At 43.8% G+C, this 22291-nt stretch overlaps 1 protein-coding gene across 1 annotated transcript in view; it reads right to left on the minus strand.

Annotated features, from left to right (window-relative positions):
• Positions 1 to 22291, minus strand: part of erbb4b (erb-b2 receptor tyrosine kinase 4b) — a gene marked incomplete at both ends in the record, with an annotated part of 355388 nt that overhangs the window by 143883 nt on the left and 189214 nt on the right. The window contains one exon of the mRNA XM_083638160.1: positions 13965 to 14058. Within this exon, the coding sequence (XP_083494286.1) occupies positions 13965 to 14058 (94 nt within the window). The remainder of the gene's footprint in view (positions 1 to 13964; positions 14059 to 22291) is intronic.

Here is a 22291-nt window from a genome sequence, read left to right on the forward strand (position 1 = left end):
CACATAACAGAAAGGCAAGGAAAAAACAAAGAAGAAGTCGTTATGGAAACGGAAATCGCATCGCATCCGTATGCATCGATATGCTGAAGCACGTTACTGCAGCTGTGCCTGCAGCAGCCAATCTGCTCCCACAATTGAGCCGCTCCGTGTCGGTTGCGACAGCACATCTGCACATCCACACCGTGGAGTTGTTATTATTCTCAACTGGAAGCATCGTTGCCGGTGACAAACACACGCGGAACGCTGTAAAAAAGCCTGGCTGTTCCGCACCCTTCACTGTGCGCACAGCAAACTCAGCAGAGAGCCACCACAGACAGGAGGAGGAGTGTGCAGTTGAGGCGAGGCGGGGCGGGGCGGGGGGGGGGGGGGGGGGGGGCACGCAGAGCAGCACGCAACACCCAGACAGACCCAGGCAGCAGGACAGGATTGACAAACGCAAGCCAGAATATCCGATACCCACCAGCAGCAAATCAAAACCAGCAAGAAGCTGCAACCAGCAGCGCACGCAGGGGCCAGCGCTGCTGGTTGTAGCTAAAAATATTATTCTGCCAAACAAAATTCCCTGGCCTAAACTGTTTTATTGAAGGAAATTATTTTTGAGGTGTGACTACATTAGAAAAGATTAGCTTCAGAGTCAGTGATGTGCTTGAAATGATTAATTTCACAAAAGGCCAATTATCTCAGCTTCTAGAAAAAAATTGCTTTTTTTGGATGAATCAAGCTATCTTCTCCGGCTCATAACTAAAGAACGGAAAATGGGATCAATAAACTTTTTTTTGCAGATGATAGAATAGAGTCTCATCGTTCTTTGTGCGTGTTCAGTGTTTACATAGTAATATCACACAATATTCTGTGGGCCTCGAGAAATCACTGAAAACGCTCTGAAACTCTGGCACTGGGAGCGTCCGTTCTCCAAAAGTGGCTGGCACTCAATGAGTTAAGGGCCGTCCCAAACCAATTACCACTGAGTGGAGGCGGCTTGTCAAACCCTTAAACAGCGAGTCTGCACTGGTGCAGGCTCGCCGACGGTTGCTGCAGAAACTACGTCCGGAGGAAACTTCATTCAAGTGTAAGTTAGTTCCGTCTACTTCTTCCAAGTATTTTAGATCAAACACGTACCTTTATTTCCCTCACAGTGACTTTACATCTCGAACTAAATCATGGAATATGTCGAGTTATTAGTCCACAATTGAGAGGTATAGGCTACTGTATTCAAGACAAAGTGACTAAATGAGAGCTAAGCATAGACCTAATATAAACACAGTCAAGAGCGATGCGAATATACGCACGAAATTACGATGCGAGTTTTGACCCACCTGTCAATCCACAGATGTGTTCCGACGCGTCGGAAGCAAATTTCTGAAAAATCGAAAAAATAAACACCGCAATAACGCTCAGCGAAAAGGACTTAGAAGCTTTATTTTGTAGCCCATGTGTGTCTTTTTCATATTTGTGGATGGTTATTAATTAAAAAAATATATACATTTTGTGTGTAGTCTAAAACATGTCTATGCATAGACAACATTATCCTGGGCTAAATGAGAGCTAAGCATAGACATAACGTTAAAATCTTGTGCTCAGATAAATTACCTTTTATGCTAACGTGGAGGACTTCTCTAGTGTATATTTAAGCAATATAGCATGAGAGCAAGTGTGTTGTGGCGAATATATCCCGCTGATAAGCTGTTATCCCACGAGGCCGCAGGCCTCGTGGGATAACAGCTTATCAGCGGGATATATTCCACAACACCACGCAGCTCGAGTGCTATATTGCTTTTATAAAACGGTTTCCAAGTATAATAATATAATAATAATAATACTATAAGTCCGACTGGCATGGTATTCTGATAGAGTCAGTTGAAACACTACTGTAAGGCGGGACCGCAAGAACGTGCGGGTGATTTGATTGGATCGTTCTGGAGACTGAAGTTGACATTGGCCAATCCTGGCGCTTGCTGAGAAGCTGAGAGCTTTCTGAAAAGCCGACAGGCAGCTCGAGCGCAGCGCTGCATCCTCAGCGCTTGCTGAGAAGCTGAGTGCTTTCTGCAAAGCCCGACACCAACTAACGTTACGGGGTTAAATGCGGGGTTAACAGCCTTTTTTTTGCAAAGAAGACATTAGCCCGCATCTATTCTTGTACAAAACATAATTTTCTGCGAAGTATTAGTAAAGTTATAAGCAAAGATCGATTCACAAGGATCTGACAGCTGTCTCCGCCATTTGTTTTTTTTGAGGTAACCAAAGGCTTTTAGTAAGAGAGTTGCCATGGCAACCAATAACCCATGGCCATGGGTTGTTGGAGTGGGTTATTGGAATTATACAATGGCTGTGAACCAATCAGATTGCTTGATTTGAGAGAGCCGTTTTATAATTTTGTATTTACTGCTAATTATTCATTTTAATAATGTATTTACTGCTTGGTCTAAAATAGGTCTATACATTAGCCAGCTATATGAGAGCTAAATCATAGACGCCCAGTTGAAATCACGTCTATTGTGGAACAGCATGACACAGGCAACGCGTCTGTCCATCTCCATGGTGACGGCTCCTTCCTGTTTCCGCTAAGGTAGCGAGGGCGTCTCACTTGTTCGGCTTCTCTTTTATGCCTCTCCCCTTAATCAGCAGTGCCCTCTACAGCTGCGAGTGGAACTCCATTTGGAGTGGCACTCGGTAGTGAAGTGGTAGTGAGTAGGGAGTGGTTTGGGATTGGGCCACAGACCCTCTCTCATCTCCCTGACACAGCCCTGCTTGATTAAGAGCAACTGGACTCTGCAGCTAGTTAACGATCATTAACGAGCAGCAGCTGTTGCATGCTGTCCAGAGACAACATATCGGTGAAACGCTGTCCAGAGACAATAATATGGACTGTCTATAACCCTGAAGTTTGCATGAGTACATAGCCTACATGTAAGCTGTGATACTTATGTTGTGAATAATTCTACCTCATTCTGTTTGACTGAGGGTTTAAGTACCCTACTTTTCAGATGAAGTTACCTTACATTATTATCAGTGTTGGTCAGGCTAATGTAGGATTATGTAGGCTAATGTTGATTATTGTGTGCTAATAATAGTAGCCTAATTCTGTATCGCTTTATTGGTGTATGGACACAGTGGAAATGTTTATTACTCTCCCTTATTAACTCATTAAGTGCCATAGACGACCTAACTCGTCTTACATAATCCAGCGCTTAAGTGCCAAGGACGGACTAACTCGTCTTACATAAAGATTTTTTTTTTTTGACAGTGGGACATCAATCAACCCCTTTTACATCTTCGAGATAACTATTTGGAGCAAGAGCATGTGTGTAATCTATTTTACCGACCACTAAGTGGCGACAGAGACCGAGAGAAGTCACAGCCACGGGACCCAAAAGCCACAAAAGCAGCCGCCTCGGACACACACACACAGAACGGACAGAGATCCCTTCCCCCCAGAGCCGCGCAGCAACGCGCGAACACACACACACACACACACACACACACACACACACACACACACACACACACACACACACACCGCGGAGGCAAGCCATTCAAGGAAATGGCGACGCGATTTTACAGTAATCCATTTCAGACTCGTCTTGCCCGACAGGCAAGCAGGCAGGCAGGCACGCAGACAGACAGGCAGGCAGCACAACGCGCTTCTGACACGCCCGCTGAAGCCAGGAGGAAGGAGGAGAAGACACACGGAGGGAGGAGTTTGAATGAGAGGGGTGTTTCCTGTTGTTATGGAGGAAATTACTGTTCAAAACTATTGTTTAGAATGTCTGACGGTCTTACTGATGCCAAAAATGAATGGTTAAAGTGACTGTTTCACAAAAAGCCATTTATCTCTGAATAAATTTCCAGACGCTGAAACCATGCTGTACTCAACGGCTAATATCTACATAACTACTAACTCTGCAAACTAACTCTTTTAGACAGAGAAAGCACACATTCTATTAGTTATTTTTAGATGATTGATGTTCATGAATTCTTAACAGAAAAGAATCCTCGGCTGTTCTAAAATGAGCCAGAATCGTCAAAAACACCCCTGGCACAACTTACCTACAGGAATGAAAACATGGCTGGCATTCAATGTGTTAAGACAATCTGTTAATATGTGCTAAACAAGAGAGGTAAAGTGAGTTACTTATATCAATACACAGTGTACTTAGCTATTGTATAACATAAATAACTGTCATATTTCGTATATTTGGATTTACAAATCTTTAATTAACTCAAGACTAGGGGTGTCACGATATTTCATCGCACGATATATCGCAATATCGAAACGTCACGATATCGATATCGTCAGAAAAAAATATCGTAAAAAAAAAAAAAAAATTTTTTTTGCTCCTGAATAATAATAGAACAAATTTAGCAGAATCAACATGCATGAGTGAGGGGGTAGACTACTACTGGCATGGCAAAACAGCTCAAGGGGTACATAAGATTACATAAGTTTAGGGACCATTGAGCATGAGTTATTTAACCCTAGAACACTAATGTGATTTAAAGTCACACCATCACTAACGTCGGGTGTATTTCACCCGATGCAATATACCCCATAAAACATACTTCTCATCAAAATATCTTAAAGTACAACAATACATGGCAAATTGAGGTACTCTTCTTTTGTTTTTAAATGTGAAATATCACAAAAAACACAAAAAAGTTTATTATGGGGTACACTATAAAAAATATGTCAAATTCGGGAAAAATGAGGTAATCGTTATAAACCCCCCCCCCCCCCCCCCCCCCGCAAAAAAAAGGAGCTCCCAACTTCTCCTTCGGTCCGCCCATTCATGGGACTTGTGTGGTGAAAAAAAAAAAAAGGTCACCACAATACCATTGTAACTAACCCGAAGATATTTTACCCTCTATCACTAACGTTGGGTGAAAATCACCCGAACGCGTAGCCGGTAGAAAAAACCATGAATGGGAGCAGGGAAACAAACCTACATTCAATGACGTCAGTGAGCATCCTGAAGGTAAGGACCCGCCCACCTCAGACAGCAGCAAGACAATGAAAATCACGTGAATTCAATTGTCCGGGTGAAAATCACCCGACGTTAGTGTTCTAGGGTTAAGATTGTATACTTTATTTTTCTTTCACCATGCAACAAACATTTAGTTTGTGACAGTGTGACACATTCTATTGCAAGAGAAGCATTATCTTCCATGTTGTTTTCTAGTTATTATAATAACAATTTCCAAAAACAACATTTGTTTTGTATTTTGTGTATTTCAAATGAAAGACTATTTTTCCAGTATTTTCCCAGGGCTCCCTTGAAAAGAGGTTTCGATTTCAATGGGACTCACATGGTTAAATAAATGATAAATAAATACATAAAAATTATTTACTTTTGTTAAAAAAGAATATTGTTAAAATATCGTATCGTATCGTTATCATGATCCCAATATCGTGTATCGTATCGTATCGTATCGTGAAATTAGTGTATCGTGACACCCCCTGTAATATCTGTATGTTCAGCTCAGTTCATGGAAATAATCAAACCTCAAACAACAAAGGATTCTCTGACAGGAATCATTTCCATATTGTACCACCAACCCATGTCAGTGCATACAGTAGTATCTTAAATTCTAAAATATAAGGTGACTAAGAATGGCAACCATATTACAGTTTCGGCAACCAAAAGCCGATGCCTAGTGACTGCGGAGTCGCAGGGCTGCATCAGGGAGATAAGAGAGAGAGAGTCTGTGTGTGATGTCATCTTATTAATATCGATTTAGGGTTTTAGGAATATTAGAAACATGTTTATTTTGGGGTGCACATTTTGCTGTTAAAATGTGGTTGCCTCAGTGGCAACCACAACCACAGGCCATTTTTTTTTTGTGGTTGCCAAGGGCAACTGGACAGCCGTTAATGTCAAGCACTGGTATCGGATCGGTACTTGGTATCGGCCGATACAGGACCACCACATATCGGAATCGGTATCGGAGGCGAAAAACGCGGATCGGAGCATCCCTAATGTGCAGTCGCCAGCTGCTTGTTTTCAACTGACAGTGAGGAGTTTCACAGGCAGGGCATAGTGCGTGGAAGGATCATGCTATTCCCCACACTTCTCCTGCCCCCCCGAACAGGCGCCCGGCCGACAAGACGAGGCGCTAGTGCAGCATACCCCACCGGCTTTGCACCTGCTGACACGACCAATTGTGTCTGTAGGAACGTCTGACCAAGCTGGGGGTACCGCTACCAGGAATTGAACCGCGGTGGTATGCACACTACCCAGACACCCCTGCTTGTGTGTGCGTGTGTGTGCGTGTGTGTGTGTGTAGATATTTTGTCTAACTGCCTGTCTTCCTCCTCCCTTCTACACCCAAACCATGTTGGTATCGTGGGAGTAGTGAGCATTACTCACTACCGTGTCGGGGCTTATAGAGAAGACTTTTAACAGGCAGTCACATAAAAGGCTCTTTCAGGCATGATCAGGTATATCAGGGATGATTTACAAGAGATTGTATTGTGATATACTGTAATGCACCTCGTACTGTATATCTGCTGGAGTATTTGGGACATGTTGTGAAATATGCTGCCACACTGCAGGCCTTAGAAAACCCACCTGTTCCACTATGACATCACTATGACATCACTACCATGCCAGTACAAAGTGTCAATGATGGGGCAGAGAAATAAAATGCTGCCCGGGGAGATTGACTTGAATATAACAGTGGTCAATTACCATAAGGACTTTGCAGCCATCCCAGCAGATTTCAGGCAAAGTGACAGCCATGGTGTGTTTGTGTGTATGTGTATGTTTGCATGTATGTCTGTTGAAGTATGTGTGTTGTGGCCATGATGCTCATTAAAGGAATAGTTCACCCAAAAGTGTAAATTATGTGATCATCTACTCACCCTCATGCCAGTAGAAACACAATCACCATTGACTTCGTACAGTACAAGTGAAGTCAAATGGTTAATGGAAAAGAGTTGAAACTTGGAGCTCTATTTTCGTGATGGCACATGGCTGGCTGATGGCGGCACTTTGTGTTGGCGAAGTAGAAATTTCGCCTGTGCTCGTTTGACATTTTGGTGACCTGCTAGGAGGTGTGTCAGTAAAGTGGTAGTCTCGCTGGCCAGCCTCCTCTCCCTTCTGTCCGAGGAGTCTGGTGCCGCAGGTCTCCATAGTGGGATTGCGATGGGCCGTAGCGGCAGTGCCCTTGGAAAATAGTTTCAAACAATCCAACTTGCCGTTTTCAGCGTGTAGCAACGAGCTAGCGTGTAGGTTTCTGCCGTTAGCTTGCTAGCTAGTTAGCGTTGTTGTTTTCACTGAGGCGGCAGGGCACTATTTACAGCGACACACAGGGAGGAGGGAGCGGAAGCCGCTCTGATTGACATGGTCCGAGTCAATGACAAAGCTTGTAATAAGCCGGGAGCGGACATCCGGCTGCCACCGAAACAGTCGCTCCAATGGGAGAGCAGAGTAGAGCAGGGGAGGGTTTATCCCAGTTATGGAGACCTGCGGCGGCAGACTCCTCGGACGGAAGGGAGAGGAGGCTGGCCAGCGAGACTAGTAAAGTGGTGACCAGCTAGGAGGTGTGTCAGTAAAGTGGTGACCAGCTAGGAGGTGTGTCAGTAAAGTAGTGACCTGCTAGGAGGTGTGTCAGTAAAGTGGTGACCAGCTAGGAGGTGTGTCAGTAAAGTAGTGACCTGCTAGGAGGTGTGTCAGTAAAGTAGTGACCTGCTAGGAGGTGTGTCAGTAAAGTAGTGACCTGCTAGGAGGTGTGTCAGTAAAGTAGTGACCAGCTAGGAGGTGTGTCAGTAAAGTAGTGACCTGCTAGGAGGTGTGTCAGTAAAGTAGTGACCAGCTAGGAGGTGTGTCAGTAAAGTAGTGACCTGCTAGGAGGTGTGTCAGTAAAGTAGTGACCAGCTAGGAGGTGTGTCAGTAAAGTAGTGACCAGCTAGGAGGTGTGTCAGTAAAGTAGTGACCAGCTAGGAGGTGTGTCAGTAAAGTAGTGACCAGCTAGGAGGTGTGTCAGTAAAGTAGTGACCAGCTAGGAGGTGTGTCAGTAAAGTAGTGACCTGCTAGGAGGTGTGTCAGTAAAGTAGTGACCTGCTAGGAGGTGTGTCAGTAAAGTAGTGACCAGCTAGGAGGTGTGTCAGTAAAGTAGTGACCAGCTAGGAGGTGTGTCAGTAAAGTAGTGACCAGCTAGGAGGTGTGTCAGTAAAGTAGTGACCAGCTAGGAGGTGTGTCAGTAAAGTAGTGACCAGCTAGGAGGTGTGTCAGTAAAGTAGTGACCTGCTAGGAGGTGTGTCAGTAAAGTAGTGACCTGCTAGGAAGTGTGTCAGTAAAGTAGTGACCAGCTAGGAGGTGTGTCAGTAAAGTAGTGACCAGCTAGGAGGTGTGTCAGTAAAGTAGTGACCAGCTAGGAGGTGTGTCAGTAAAGTAGTGACCTGCTAGGAGGTGTGTCAGTAAAGTAGTGACCTGCTAGGAAGTGTGTCAGTAAAGTAGTGACCAGCTAGGAGGTGTGTCAGTAAAGTAGTGACCAGCTAGGAGGTGTGTCAGTAAAGTAGTGACCAGCTAGGAGGTGTGTTAGTAAAGTAGTGACCAGCTAGGAGGTGTGTCAGTAAAGTAGTGACCAGCTAGGAGGTGTGTTAGTAAAGTAGTGACCAGCTAGGAGGTGTGTCAGTAAAGTAGTGACCAGCTAGGAGGTGTGTCAGTAAGGATCAAGCAGGCAGCGCAGAGCAATGTTGCTTCACGGATTACGGGGATTTGTGCTTGCGGAAGCTTTTGTGGCAGAGTCGCTCCCTACTGTTCTCTTCCATCACAAAATGTGACAGAGCACCATGGCACAGAGCGCATTGTTTTTAAAGATGAGTCAGAGCACCATGGCACAGAGCGCATTGTTTTAAAAGATGAGTCAGAGCACCATGGCACAGAGCGCATTGCTTTAAAGATGAGTCAGAGCACCATGGCACAGAGTGCATTGTTTTAAAGATGAGTCAGAGCACCATGGCACAGAGCGCATTGTTTTAAAGATGAGTCAGAGCACCATGGCACAGAGTGCATTGTTTTTAAAGATGAGTCAGAGCACCATGGCACAGAGTGCATTGTTTTAAAGATGAGTCAGAGCACCATGGCACAGAGCGCATTGCTTTAAAGATGAGTCAGAGCACCATGGCACAGAGCGCATTGTTTTAAAGATGAGTCAGAGCACCATGGCACAGAGCGCATTGTTTTTAAAGGGGAGAAAAGGAGATGATTTGATTGGTCATGATTGAAGCCAGGCCCACTACACCTAAATGTATTCCTCCCAATTGAACCCTCTTTCCACTGTGCTGCAGGTGCACTGCATGCCAAAAATCAGTTGCCATGCCCTGTGCACCATGTGACTTTGACTACATTTTGCAATGTGCACAGTTGATTCATGACAATATAGCTATTTGGGTCTGATGCCAGTTTAGGGTGAACAATGCTTTCAAGTGCAACTTGAGCAGATGGTCCACAACCCTCCAGTTTAGGAGCTACAAGAGAAACAACAATGCACCAACAATCTCAAGGACATCAGTTTAGATGGGACTACTTTCACCTGAGGTTATTTTTACTGGGCATTTTACAAAATGATACTGGATTTTAGGTGATTGAACAAATCCTTTGGGGGACTTTTCTTTTAATATTTTATTTTACAATTTTCAGAACATAGGGAACAGGCTCAGACAAAAAAACAAAAACATACATCATCTATATTCCAGTGTTACCATTAACCAGCCGCATCAAGTGCTCGTGTGTATTGTAAGAGTGTGGGATCACACGGAAGGGGTCCATAAAAAGTCGGGCCGGGCGAACCACGCGTCGCTCCCAACCTCGTCCAAGTAGGCCAGAAACGGGTCCCAAATAACCGAGAATTTCTTAAGCGAACTGGTCGTCAGGAACCGGAGTCTCTCCATACGCACAACGAGACCATGTCCGTCAGCCACAGCTGAAAAGAAGGTGGAGAGGGGGACTTCCACTCCTTCAGAATGAGTCTCTTGGTGACAGTCATCCCCTGTGTCAGAGACTGTTGCACAGCATTAGGGAGGAGCAGAGAGGATTCTGAGCAGCCGTAGATGGCGAGTTCTGTCTCCGGCTGGAGAGTTATTTTATAGGCCTTACAGTACCAATCAAATATTTTGGCCCAGAATCCAGATAGCGAAGGGCAACTTTGGGGGCCATTATTGAATTGAATTGAAGTGAATTGAATTCATGGATGAATGAAGCCGATGTGCGATCATGGGTTGCCCTTGCGTCTTGCAACCAGTCTTTGTCTTCTGGTAAACCAATAGATACTGTATATATAGGCTCGATGTAGTTATTAAAATTAGCAATACATGTATATGGCGAGTCCAGTCCAGATGACACTGTTGTGTGTTGCTCAGTGATGCAAACACCACTCAGCAACACACAACAGCGTCATCGCCTATTTTACCCATAGGTTCCATTCATGGCTATCGTCACATCTCCAATCTGTCTCCACAGAGGTTATTAGGCCTATCAAATCATGGTTTGTAAGGTGTAATGTAATTGCTATGGGCTCTGTGGCCATAACATGATTGCTGTAATCCATCTGTGTGCCTCTGCTGCACATGTGGCTTCTACTGGAGGTGCCATGGGTTACCCTGGGACGGTTGCATTACACACCACTTAAGACACGCATGCACGCGTGTGCACACACACACACACACACACACACACACACACACACACACACACACACACACACACACACACACACACACACACACACACATGTTGAAGTATGTCTGAGGATGCATACTGTCAGAATAAAGGGATATTTGAAGAACTGTTGACTAGTGATGCCTTTGACTTTTAGAAGGTTATCCATGAATGTTTAGAATAATAAGAATAAAATGTTTACACAATTAAGAACATTTAAACTGCAATTATTGTGGCAGAGCCTTTTCTGGTCCGTTGTTCAGGTGGGCGGATGTGCTAATGATCTGGAACGCCATGCATGCAGGATCGCACTCTGACAGTGCTTGTGGCTAAAGTAATTGTGCTTGCTTCATATTTACACAGCGCCAATGGATAGACACGTCTGGCGAGCAAGGCAATTGTTATTGATTACATTGTTTTTGTTTGAAACACAGTGACTATTGAGATTTTTCTAAATATCCCCCTAATCTCTTGCCATTTGTACCAGAACTGAAATGCCTCCTTAAATTGCTCTCTCTGGTACAGCGCACAAATAAAGCCAAAAAGCTATTAAAACATTATGGTATTATTCCTCAGATTGATTGCATCTGCACTTTTTAATAAATTTTTTATTTTTATTTTGTTCACTTATATTATTTAATTGTTTATTTATTAACTTATGTCTGCTCTACACAGTGTTATTATAGATTATAGAATTAAAGTTTTGTTACTTTTCTTTTCGTATCTTTATTTCTTCTCTCTGTTTTGGTATAGAGGTAGCTCGTGATTCTTGTATCCAAGCAGTAGCCTATGTTGTGGTATTTTTAACCACAAGTATCACCTTACTTTTATATTACAAATGGCTGGATCTCTTTCCCTTAAGTTATTGTTCTATTGCCTGACTGTTTTGTAAAAGACAAAAAAGAATGCAGAAAGTTGATTGGTCACTGTTCAAATTATAGGATTTGCAGTTATTTTCTTTTTTACAGCTATAGTGAAAACAAACTGTGGATGCTCAGTATGTGTAGGACACTGTTTTGTGCTGTGTCCATTAGGGCTGTGAATCTTCACTGGCCTCACGATTCAATTATATTACGATTCAGAGGGCTACGATTCGACTCGATTACGATTATCTATGCATCTTAAATCGATGCATCACTTTTTTCCCCAATACATGATTTATTTTTTCTCACTTTCTTTTTTCTCACTGTGTGGCTACTTTTAAAATAAAAGTGCATTTGGAATTGCATTGTATTATGATCCATAATTAAAATAAACAACTGCATGTACTTCCATTATATTTTATTTGATTATAAAAAAAAAAAAACGATTTTTGACATTTGTGAATCAATGCAGAATCGTGCACGTCCGCATCGCGATGCATCTTATAATCGATTATTTTTGACACCCCTAGTGTCCATACCCTGTCTCAAATCATCCCTGTCACAAATCACCCTTGTCTCAAATCATCCCTGTCACAAATCATTCATATCACAAATCATCCCTGTCTATCAAAAAGCAAGGTGGGATTTGAAGTGAAAGCGTGGGGTCACAGCCCACATGTGGCCTTGGGTGCAGTGTGCAGAAGAGGCTGACGGGCTGAAGGTCAGCCGTACAGCTGCTACCAAACAATCTCACAAGAAGCTGCCAGCTTTCTCGAAGAGCTAGTGCAATCCAAAACGTTTGTTTGGAGTGTGAAAACTCGTCTTGTGGGAAAACCACAATATTGAGCAATTACTCTTAGTCAAAAAAACTGCCATCCCAGTATGAGCGGTTGATGGTTGACATGAAAAGCAAACCGCAATCATATACACAGACGCACTGTACAATGTACTGAATACAGACACTCCGCATATAGGCCTACGCACTACGAATAATGCTGAGCTTAGCTAGAACAATCCGTTTTCCCTTGGAGTTGGAACATGAGACATAATCAATGGCAGAGCTGGAAGGCACACTTTGACTGCAAATGCAATTAATCAAAGTGTAAGGACGGCCGTAGGCCATGTCTGCAGCTCCAAGTCATTTCAGTTTGTGGTGAGTCGGCCATGTCTGCAGCTCCAAGTCATTTCAGTTTGTGGTGAGTAGACCATGTCTGCAGCTCCAAGTCATTTCAGTTTGTGGTGAGTAGGCCATGTCTGCAGCTCCAAGTCATTTCAGTTTGTGGTGAGTAGACCATGTCTGCAGCTCCAAGTCATTTCAGTTTGTGGTGAGTAGACCATGTCTGCAGATCCAAGTCATTTCACTTTGTGGTGAGTAGGCCATGTCTGCAGCTCCAAGTCATTTCAGTTTGTGGTGAGTAGACCATGTCTGCAGCTCCAAGTCATTTCAGTTTGTGGTGAGTAGACCATGTCTGCAGCTCCAAGTCATTTCACTTTGTGGTGAGTAGGCCATGTCTGCAGATCCAAGTCATTTCAGTTTGTGGTGAGTAGACCATGTCTGCAGATCCAAGTCATTTCACTTTGTGGTGAGTAGACCATGTCTGCAGCTCCAAGTCATTTCACTTTGTGGTGAGTAGACCATGTCTGCAGCTCCAAGTCATTTCACTTTGTGGTGAGTAGACCATGTCTGCAGATCCAAGTCATTTCAGTTTGTGGTGAGTAGACCATGTCTGCAGATCCAAGTCATTTCAGTTTGTGGTGAGTAGACCATGTCTGCAGATCCAAGTCATTTCAGTTTGTGGTGAGTGGAGCAATGCTCTGGCCTTCAACACTTTTCTTTGGGAGACTCCAAAACAACAAACAATAACTCACCAGTTTGAGCTGAAATTTAGCTTTGAATTTCAGATTCTTCTGTGATGTTTACTATGACTAATAGCACCTATAGGTCACTTATGTGGACATAAAGGTAAGTTTTGCGTTTCAATAATATTAACCTAATTTAGATGTAAGAGTTCACATAAACTTCCCATTGATTTACAAAGGCAGTCTAAATTAGTCTGGTATTCGTTGTCAGCACAGTGGCTCCAGGCAGTACATCAGTAAAATATCACAGATTAGAGACTTGGCTCTGTGGCTCCTTGCTTTAAGAGAGAGCAGTTCATGTTTCAGCGCTGTAAAAATACCACGGTGCATTCCTCTATATATTGAGGGCTATTCCCCATTTAGCAATGAGATAAAAGAGAAAATCCCTAACAAGCTCCTCAATCTCCCTTCTCCTTTGTCTGTATTCTGAGGGCGTGCAGCAGAAGGAGCGGGGTCTCTTAACTGCGCTGTACGTGTCATGAAAGTCAATGGCCGATTCTGGACTTGCTATCTCTCTCTGTCTCTCCCTCTGTCTCTCTGTCTCTCCCTCTGTCTGTCTCTCTGTCTCTTAGGGGAAGCTTACCGGGCCGTGGCAGGTCAAAGAGTCATCGTCAGCGCGCTCGCACTGGGCGTCACACTCCACACACACCGAGCCGTTGGCGTACTCCCGCGTGTCCCTGAGGTGCAGAGAGAGGGAAGGAGGGAGGGATGTGGGTGGGGTCAGAGAGAGGGAAGGAGGGAGGGATGTGGGTGGGGTCAGAGAGAGGGAAGGAGGGAGGGATGTGGGTGGGGTCAGAGAGAGGGATGTGGGTGGGGTAAAGACAGAGGGAGCAGAGACAAGAGGAACGGAGGAAAAACAGTATTTGTGAGATGGTATGACGGCTTTGTGGCCCGAGGCGATTCAGAGCTACTGGACTTGCACTCGCTCAAACCATAATAACCCTCCTGTAAGCACACTTTAGTTTGAACAAGATGTGTTAGCATTCTGCTTAGACTCAATTCTCAGACTCAGTCTCTATCGCTCTCTATTCGCTCAAGGCGGAGATCTCCAGTTGTCTGGGAGCCTAGATGACAAAGTGTGGTCCAAATTATTGTTATTTTGGTGTCTGGTAATTATGGTCACCAGACACTAGGGTATTCACAACTAACTAGTGAATGTTAGTAGCCGTCGACTAGTGCCTAAAGGTAGTCGACTAGTCTGTGAATGCTCTACCAGACACTAAGTAATTTACTGATATCAAGTGACGATTTCTAGGTATTAAAATCCTAAAGATTTTAACAGGTATTTCTCACTGCCAACACGTGAAATTGCTTAGGACAGCTTTAATGAGGAGAATACCAATGTCGTTTAGAGTCAGGGCCCATTTACTAGTGATCTTGTACATGCCATATGCAATAAGATTTGTTGTAATTTTTAAAATACAAACTTCACCGTGTCAAACCTAGCTTGAAATGTAGCTACTGCTGTCCTGGCTAACAAATAATGTAACAATAGTTTGTAAGCAACATATTTTGAGTGATTACTTTGTACTAACGTAATGTGCACACTGATATGGAAACACAACTCGGCTACACTGAAATAACCATAACACAGAAACTTTGACTAAACCAAATTAAGCCTTCATGTTTACTGTGATGGATTATCTAGCTGGGGCAATTTCCAAGTGTGTGTTGTTTTTCCAGACAAAAATGAGTAGCGGCTGTGGACGAAAACTCAACATTATGTACTGCATTACAATAACAGCTGTTTCATGATCTGTATGGTCACCTCACTGTAACCCTTGTGCAATAACCTGCTATGACAGAGGTCTTGTTGTCAGAATGTCTCCTGGATGTCTCCAAGATGTCCATGGAAGCTTTAACTTAAACAAAATAACTGGTGTGCTCAACTCAGTCTTTAAGGTTGCGGGTGACGGGTGCCGACCAAAACGTTTTAAATAACTTCTTTATAACGCACAGCAGACAAGATAAACTGATGCGTTTCAGCGCTCAGCTTTCCTCAGCATTTAAAAAAATCACAGTGGGTGTAACCCACACATCAACCCAACAGCCACAATCAGACATGACAAAACATACACAGAATTCATCAAATATAAATCAATGTAAGACAACAGTGGAGAAACTCATCATGTGATCACAGCAACCTAAAGTAGACAGGTTGAACTGCCATCAACGATAAAAAAAAGACATATACCAATAAATATATAAAAAAAACAAAATTACATATAAAAAAATAAGCAAATACACACAACCCTCCCTCAGAGACAAACAAGGGTCAAGCAAAAACTTTAACTTAAGATATAACATGTCTTTTGCTTATACAGTACTCTGCTTTGGTGGTCTGTTTTAATGCTTGGAAGTTACATAAGGGACTGGTTCAATCTTTTAGATTAAAACAATGATCACACACTGCTCAATAGAATATCAGCACAATATTTCACTCAGTCTATTTGGTCCTTGTCAGGTGAAGCTCTTCTACAATCTTCTCAACATTTTATTTTCCAGAAGCCACTGTATATATATTTTTTTTTGTAAAACTGTGTGAGAGTGCGTGAAAGATCTTTCTGAATCGATAATGTCTGAATCAATTCACGGTTGCGGACGCCATTTCCACAGCAGAGGAGAGAGAGAGAGAGAAGAATGAATCCATAGCGGATAGATTTGTCTGCTTCAATGCGCTGGTACTGTATGAGCAAATCGACCAATCCAAAGCAAGGAGTGGATATTCCCAGCCATGGTGGGTGCAGTGTGGAGGTGATGGGGATGCCTTCCTCCTAGGGATGTCACAATATATCGTCCCACGATATATCGCGATATCAAAACGTGACAATATGTATCGTTGAGATGAAATCTCATATCGCGAGAAAAAGAATCTGAACATGGTGGCACTGATCTGCATCTGATTGCATGCTCACTCTCCTTTTCATTGCTTTGTTTGAACAGACGAGGGACGTTACAGACATGGAGGATGAAAATGGTGAAATTACTCAAATTAGCGTGGAGGATGCCCCCTCAACTTACAAATCGATCGCAAAAAAATAAAATATCGTATCGTATCGTTATCGTGAACCCAATATCGTGTATCGTATCGTTTCGCGAACTGAGTGTATCGTGACACCCCTACTTCCTCCCAATGCTTATTTTGGCACTCAAGGTCAGTAGATGGAGTCATAGGCATAGCATCAGTGAGCAGTGACAACACACACACACACACACACACACACACCATTTACCTCCCATTACACCCCAAGCATCGTAGATAATTAGCTCGTTGTACAGTAGTATCTGTAGGTAGACTCAAATAAAAGGCACTGTAACTGGAAGGGGTTCAACGTTTTCAAAAATCAATTAAATTAAGTGGCTTGTTATTCCTTTTCTGCAATCCCCTAATAATAGCCTAGTAAGGAGCCAGTGTGGCCTTGGAAAGTCATTAAATGTGACCACAGTGTGACTGTTGGCATTTTGCCTTTGTCACTACAGGACGAAGCCAATGGGCTTTGGGGTACTTCTCCAAAAAAGCATTGTTGACGACCCAGTGGGATCTCAATCAAATTTGGATTAATTTTGCTTTATCTGGCCCACGTAAAGCCTGCCAGGCAGCAGGGAAGGTAACCCGTTGTCTGGGTGTGTCCTGATTTAAACCGTACTGTAGGAGTGCAGGATATGAGTCAGGCCACTGCATGATTTTATGTCCTACTATGTTGTGCTTTCCTTTTATTTCTCAGGCCAACTACCAGCACACTCTCAAAACCCCATAGACTTTTTCAGCCAAAACAGAGATAGAACCTTAGCATTGTGTAAGGTCAACCAGACGAATATCATTTGCATCACATTAAATCAATTTTGGAATATATCTGAATTTTGAATGAGCATAGAAATACACGATTATGCAAAGTTCATTTTGTCTTCATTTTGGTCATTTCTTTTGTAACCAGAGTTCCTGTTAATATAACAGCAAACTATGAAAGAAAAGGTAAAGCTCAAGAATCATGCGCTATAATGAAATCAATTCTCACTCTGTAGATAATTCCAGGCTAGACATATTATCAATAAAAACCTTCTATTTCCAAGATGTTTTTCAGAGAGTAAGGGACTTGGCAGCCTTGTATTTAGCTTGATGACCATGCATTTTGAGTTCATCGAGTGAGTTTTCTAAGCCAGTGGTTCTCAAATGGGGGTCCGTGGCACTTTGCCAGGGGGTCCGCGAAAAGTTTTCAAGTACATTTTTTTTTTTTTTTTTTATTATAAAATGCTACATGTTACTTATTCCTTCTCAAACTACTTCCTACATGGTGCTAGTCTATCAAAATATCTTGGCTGTCATTGATTGTGTTGCATAGTGGTTTTCTGTACTGTTGACAAATTGTGATATTGTAAGTCGCTTTGGATAAAACAAAAGTGTCTGCTAAATGACGTAATGTAAATGTAATGTAATAAAAAAATATATATACCGATATATTTTTTTTTGCAAAATCTTCATAGTTCAACGAAAATAGTTTATGCTTTAAATCTAAAATGGTTCATAGATTACATTCTAATAACAAACCTATCAAATTAAAAGTCAAGCACGTTACTGTGGAAACAATTAAGCTTAGCCCAAAATCACAAATCAGAATGAGGGGGTCCCCGGTATATTTTCTATCTTGTAAGGGGTCCTTGGCTGAAAAACATTTGAGAACCTCTGTTCTAAGCACACTATATCCTGGGTTTTTCCTGTCTCTCTCTCTACTGCCAATGTAAAAAAAGGGGAAAAAATCTCATTAAAGGACATATGAGGTGATCACAGTGATTTGAAACAGACATGCTGGAGGCGGGTTTGGGTGCGGTTGTGTTAACTGGGTGATGGTCAGTAGTAGTGATGTTGCCGGTGGTGTGGGTGTGCAGGCGGACAGGTAGGCAGGGCGTGGTGCTGGTGTGCAGGCACACAGGTAGGCAGGGCGTGGTGCTGGTGTGCAGGCACACAGGTAGGCAGGGCGTGGTGCTGGTGTGCAGGCACACAGGTAGGCAGGGCGTGGTGCTGGTGTGCAGGCACACAGGTAGGCAGGGCGTGGCCTGCCGGTGGTGCTGGTGTGGAGGCGGACAGGTAGGCAGGGCGTGGCCCCGTGCGCAAGCAGTGACTGTGACACGCAGTGACACGCCTAGCCCCCCTGCCCTGACGGCACCGTCCGCTCCTTGCCAGGCGTCTCCGAAGCGGTCAGCAAACAACATGTAGGGACACTGAACTTACACTCTGCAAGGCAAAACACCTACAGGGTTAGTTGTGAAATAGTTAGCGTGACCGTGTGGGCTGAGATGGGGTTAGTGATAAAATGGCATAGTGACCATGACAGTGTGTATGGCAGGGTGGGAATTTCGTTGTTTTTAGGGGCAAGGCCATTTGGCCTTCGGCATCGCATATTTTTTTAGGGCACAAGGCCACATAACAGGGCACAAAGGCCATTGCTCTATTGACATCGTGAAGGGCGGTTTTTCTGAAATGTGTGTCAAAATGAGCCAATGACAGATCCTTTGCATAGAGCAGGCTACATTAAACTGAGACCACTGATGCTTTTGAAGCAACTGACAGTAACAGGCTGCTTGCAGGGCACTGCCAAGGTGGCCTTAAAGACCACATGAACATGTCTCAGAGAGGGTCAGTGACGTATCAGACTGAAAACAGATATTAAATAAAGTACTATCTATCTATTGCCCGAGATGAAAGAGGGTTGAGAGGCGGGCCATAGCGTGTCGATGATTTGATTTGACAGTTCTGTGGACTGGAGTTGGCGTTGGCCAATCCTGCTGTGTTCCGCCCCAAAATCGAGCGTGTTCTGGCGCTACGCGAGTGGGCACCACAGGGAACCGAGGAACAGGCTGCCTCCGCACGTACTGCTGTTTGAAAGCCGAGGCAAATGTGCCACCTGCCGGCTTGGAATGTCCGAGGATCCAGGCTAAGCCTCGCGGACGTTAACCTTATTCCTGGAATGTGAGTTTAATGAACCAGTTACATGTCCTATGCATTCTACATTAACACGTTCACTGCCAATGACGAGTTGACTCGTCAAACACAATCCAACCGTTCACTGCCAATGACGAGTTGACTCGTAAAAAAAAATATATATATTTTTTTTTGACGGTGCTACGTGGATCAATGCCCCCCACGTCTCCTATAAAAATATTGGAAGTATTGAATGTGTATAATCTATTTTACCGACCAACTAAGTGGCGACAGTGCTCTCCCGACAGAGAGAAAGCCAACCAAAAACAGCCGCGGGAGAAAGCCATTCTCAAGGAAATGGCTTGGCGATTTTACAGTCATCAGTCACCAGACTCGCCCGAGAGCGGCCGCGCCAGCAGCAGCACACCGAGAGCGGAGAGCGGTGCTGGCGTGGGGGATTGCAAATTTGCATAATAGATTATGGGTGAAACACACTTTGAAACACCCGCAGAAAGGCCAGAATCGCACGCATTCCGAAAACCCAGAAACGAACGAGCCTCATTCTCATACTGTAGGCGAAAACGCTTTCACGCTGCTGCACACGGGCGCACAACGGTGGGGGGTTCCAAAAATAGACTGGGTGGGCAGCATGAAGCCTAGAATCGCACAAAGCTTCATCAAAGCTCTCAACCGAAAATCCAAGAAACGATTGAGTCCCATCCACAGTCCACACTCGCCACACTCGCCGACGAGGGGCCGCCAGAGAGGGAGGCTGCTCACTGCTCAGACAGGCAGGAGAAACTGGCTTGTGACAAACGCCACCAGACACGCCCACGGAGGGAGGAGTTTGAAGGAGAGGGTGTTCAGAACTATATTGTTCAGATGTCTGATCTCTCACTGATGCCAAAAATAAATGGTTAAAGTGACTGTTCTGCCTGTTTGATTGAATTTCACAAAACTGCGATTATCTCAGCTTCCTGTCTCAGACGCTGAAACCATGCTGTACTCAACGGCTAATATCTACATAACTACTAACTCTACAAACTAACTCTTTTAGACAGAGAAAGCACACATTCTATTAGTACTTTTGTGAACTTCGTGTTCACAAAGTCCAAGCAGAAAATTATCCTCGGCTCTTGTAAAATGAGCCAGAATCCTCAAAAAACGGCTTGGCAGAAGCTACCTACAGTAAAAAAAAAAATGGCTGGCAGTGAATGTGTTAAATTAAGACAATACAGTTTGTTCTATTTTGTATGTTACATAATTATTGGCCAAGTATATTAACATTTATGGGCTTAGAAAAGTCTGCCAATGTAGGCACTAGGCGGCCATCTTGCCTGCAGAATTTTCTCCTCTAAATGAAGATTGATTGACGTGATATGATTGGTTGAAATGGGGTAGAAATTTGATAGTTCTTCGTTATGTCACAATACTGTAGATTACAGTTATGAATGAAATCCTGAACAATCAAAAGTGTGGAAAAAATAATATATATTTTTTGTGATTTGTTTTGCATACATTATTGAATAGGTGCACTGAATACCCAGGTATGTGAACTAAAATAAAAAAAAATGGGTTTAGCTTGTTTTTAAGCTGCCTCCACATGATAAGCAATCTTCTCTTCTCTCACCGCGAGGTAGAGCAGAGAAAGGTCAGAGGTAAATAGGTCAAAGTTTATACAATTTGAACTTGCAAGGTGGCAAACTCGAGCGGTGTAGCGCTGCTACAATAGCTGTGTTTCCATTACAGTTTTTCGCAAAAGAATTGCGATATTTCTACAACTTCGACAATGTACAATTGCGACTTGTAGGCGTTTCCATTGAAGTTGCGTTTGAGTGATTCCCCGTTGCAGCAGCTGCCACAGTGATTACGCACGGGGATCTGCCCCATATCCCGTCCCCTGCATGCTCAAATCCAACCAATGGTCAATGGAAATCCCAACATGAAGTTACAATGCATATAAACGAGCCTGATTATCAATTCAAAAGAAAATGAGTCGCAAAATGTTGCTGGCTGCGTGAATGCAGTCAGCGCGACAGGCAGAGGAAAAAAGGTAGCCTAATAGCCTACAACTGGTCTGATTTAGAGATGGAGGGGGGAAAAGGCTGATTTGGTTCTATAATTGCACCTGAAACGTGTGCAATGTATTAGCCTACTCACAGTCACTGTATTCACTTCAGACAGCACCACCGCACCAGTGTGTGCTTTTCATCCTCTCATCTCGCCGCTGTGCCAAATGCGCGCACACAGGCAGCCTGCTGTCACCATGGACCGATTTCTGCCATTAAACATTATCTAATTTGCCCGGCTACGCTTTTGCACAACACTCGTCTTTCTGCTAGGTAGCGTTGCTTCAAAGTTTTCCACTTGCTGCAGAGGTTTTGACACGGCTATCGAACCTTACTTACCAAACTTATTTTCCGCTCCTTTTCCAAGGGATAATATGGGTCACATGACGTGCAAATGCGAAAAATGTGTTTCCATTACACTTTTGCGATAAACTGCTATATCGACACGTCTGAAAAACCACCTCATGAGAGCGAAAAAACTTTTTGCGATATTTGGGAGGTTTTTCGAAATTCACGTGTTTCCATTACCCAATTTCTATTGCGATATTTAGATTTTGCGCATTTCTGAGGGTAATGGAAACACAACTATAGATAGTTTGGAGGCACCGCTCTCCCCATGGGAAAACAATGAGGCAGCGGGCGCAGAGCTGTACCGCGGATCATGTGTGGGGTAGCCTGGTAAACCAGCCGGTCACGTGAACTCACATTTCATTACGTTCTGTGGGACCGTCTGGCCTCAAGCCCTGGGAGGGCTTTAAGCAGAAACTGCAAAGCAGACGAGCCAATCAGCGACTGCGCTCAGTGCCCTGTGATTGACAGCGCAAGTTGGTCAATCAGGAACCCACTAGCACTGCACTAACAAAACAATACTGGTTGCCTCCTTGCCTGTCCGTCTCGAGGAGTAATGTCAATGTTTGTAGAGTT

Source organism: Poromitra crassiceps (genome assembly GCF_964638095.1).
Source record: "Poromitra crassiceps genome assembly, chromosome: 6".
In the NCBI taxonomy this organism is placed as follows: Eukaryota; Metazoa; Chordata; class Actinopteri; order Beryciformes; family Melamphaidae; genus Poromitra; species Poromitra crassiceps.